At 37.4% G+C, this 2500-nt stretch overlaps 1 protein-coding gene across 1 annotated transcript in view; it reads right to left on the reverse strand.

The window, feature by feature from the left end:
* LOC125035917 overlaps window positions 1–2500 on the reverse strand; it is a 95215-nt gene that overhangs the window by 67056 nt on the left and 25659 nt on the right. The window contains exon 10 of the mRNA XM_047628228.1: window positions 234–1214. Coding sequence (XP_047484184.1) covers window positions 234–1214 — 981 coding nt within the window. The remainder of the gene's footprint in view (window positions 1–233; window positions 1215–2500) is intronic.

Genomic DNA, 2500 nt, shown 5'->3' on the forward strand with positions numbered 1-2500 from the left:
TGTATATATGTATATATATGTGCACATATGTATATATATTTATATATATGTATATATATTTATATATATATATGTATATATATTTATATATATATGTATATATATACACATATATATACATATATAATTAGTGAATTGAGGAACATGTTTTAATAACAATCTATATATTTTATATATTCACATATAAACAAGTGCTTTGTGTGTGAAAATTTCATATGAGGATATGATCTTACCAGTGTCACTCCATGTACAGTGCCGCAGTGGGCCAAATATTGCATGTTGGCATAGTACACCATAGTTGCAGCTACTAAGCTGTCTGATAACACTTGCTGCGATGGGTTTGACCACGTGGATGTCTCCAGGCCTTCTTCACTCTTATACAGACTTGTTAAACTTGTGTTGTATGGGTTCGTGTAAGGAACTGACCAAGTTACCTCAAGGGAAGGATGATGAAAATTATGCTCAATACTACTGAATGTTACATTCCCACTTGTGTGACCTGTATCATGACTTGATATATTGCTTTCCTCTTGTGATGATGAACTTGAAACAATGGTAGTGCTTTCCCTTTTTAGACAGTCTAGGTTACTGACACACTGAAAAGGGGTAGCTTTTGCTAATTTCCCATAATTTCTATACAATGTAGTACTGCTGAGTGAGTTGTGGTTGGAGTTCTGAGCACTATCTGTACAGATTCTTTCTAAGACACTGAAATGGCCACTGTTATTACTTCTTATGCAATCACACTGAGACCTTCTGTCAAGCAATTCCTTTGAAACCATACAATTAATGTCCATGGGTTTTTTCATAGACTTGTCAGTCACAGCTAGGAAATCAAACAATGCCCAATCATTCTGTTGTGTATCCGTAGAAGGACCAAGAAGGTAATTCTTTTTTGAATATTCCTTGCCTTTTAGGTGTTCATTGAAGAAATGAGCCTGGCAATTAGTAGATGTGACAGGTTGTATAGTGTCAGTGTCAGATGAGCAGGATGAGGGTTCCTCTGGGCTATCCTCAAGCAGATCCCTGAAGGACAGTGTCTTACTATGTTTCGTAGGTAACTCCCTTCTCCACCACTGCCACCTCTTTGAGGGCTCCAGCACAATGGTACTCTGGGGACCCCTCTTACCACACTTGACCTGCTTTATCACAGGCTCGCTGGCACTGTCTGAATTCACCACTACTTGGGTGTGAATGTTGCCACACTTTCTACACTATTTACCTCATATAGGCTCTTAGCCACCAAAACATATGGGTTGAGGTGCTGTAAGAATTCCTTATATTACACTATTATTCACACATTAGCTATAATGACTCAAAAGGACTTGTAATATGTTGGGCTTGTTACACAAAACCAATGTTAAAGGTTAATTTGAAGAACTGCATTTTATTCAGTGCAATGTCTTTTAACAACTTAAATGCACAGGATTCCAATGTGCCTATATCTATCTATCTTTATATATATATAGATATATATTTACATATATATGTTTATACATGTGCAAATATCCAGTATTACAGATAGAGTGGCATTACCATTACCTATAAGTGTAACAGAACGTCCAAGAGGTAACAACGAGAGATTTCCTCACATAAATGTCGTACACTATTCAGTTTTTCTTTATTGCCACTATCTTCATCGGTCTAGATTCTCATTCTTTCTAGTTGTGCTATATCTCTTTCTTCAGCCCTTAAAGTAGGATCACATTTCGTTACTGCTAGATGACCTTCTGTAATTCGAGAGGCTCCATTTAGTCGTCCTGTTGCAGGTGTTGATGATAGACGGGCATCTTATTCTACAAATGTCATTTCTCAATGTGACCTACTTTTCAAACATCTGTTTTGCTATTCTGATCCTTATTTCACTACCCAACAAAGCTTCAAAGCTTACAACATTCACAGTGTTATGTGTTCCTTGCATTTGTGAGATTCTCTACCACTCAGGTTGGTTTCTTATCGACGTTCTTGATTTTTATGGCCAACCTAAACCGGTACTCCTTTAAAGGTACAGCAAGTAGAGAAGCAGGCACAGCGACTACAGTCAGCGGTCGGGCGAAGCTAGCTAGTCAGCGGCAGAGCGGCGGGTGTCGGTGGCAACCGAAGGGAGTCACGCGTGTTTGTTACCATGGCGACCATCGCAATGCCCGGGAGATTCATGGCCCGCCACCGTCGCCGCCCCTACTCTGGTGCGTCATATTGCTTACACAAACGAAAATACCTTCATTCCATAAAATAAAAAAATCAATGTTCCACTGTAAATCTGTAAAAACGTGTCAATTTCACCATATACAGATAGACATGTGTGGATGTGTTTATATGTATGTATGTGTACATTTATGTGTCTGTGTGTATGTATATGTATATGTGTATATATATGTATATCTATATATATGTATATGTATATGTATATGTATGTATATGTATATATATTTATATTTATGTATATGTATATATATGTATATCGGTATATATATATATGTTGGTCCAGTGGTTAGAGCAC

This window comes from Penaeus chinensis, chromosome 20 (genome assembly GCF_019202785.1).
Source record: "Penaeus chinensis breed Huanghai No. 1 chromosome 20, ASM1920278v2, whole genome shotgun sequence".
Classification (NCBI taxonomy): domain Eukaryota; kingdom Metazoa; phylum Arthropoda; class Malacostraca; order Decapoda; family Penaeidae; genus Penaeus; species Penaeus chinensis.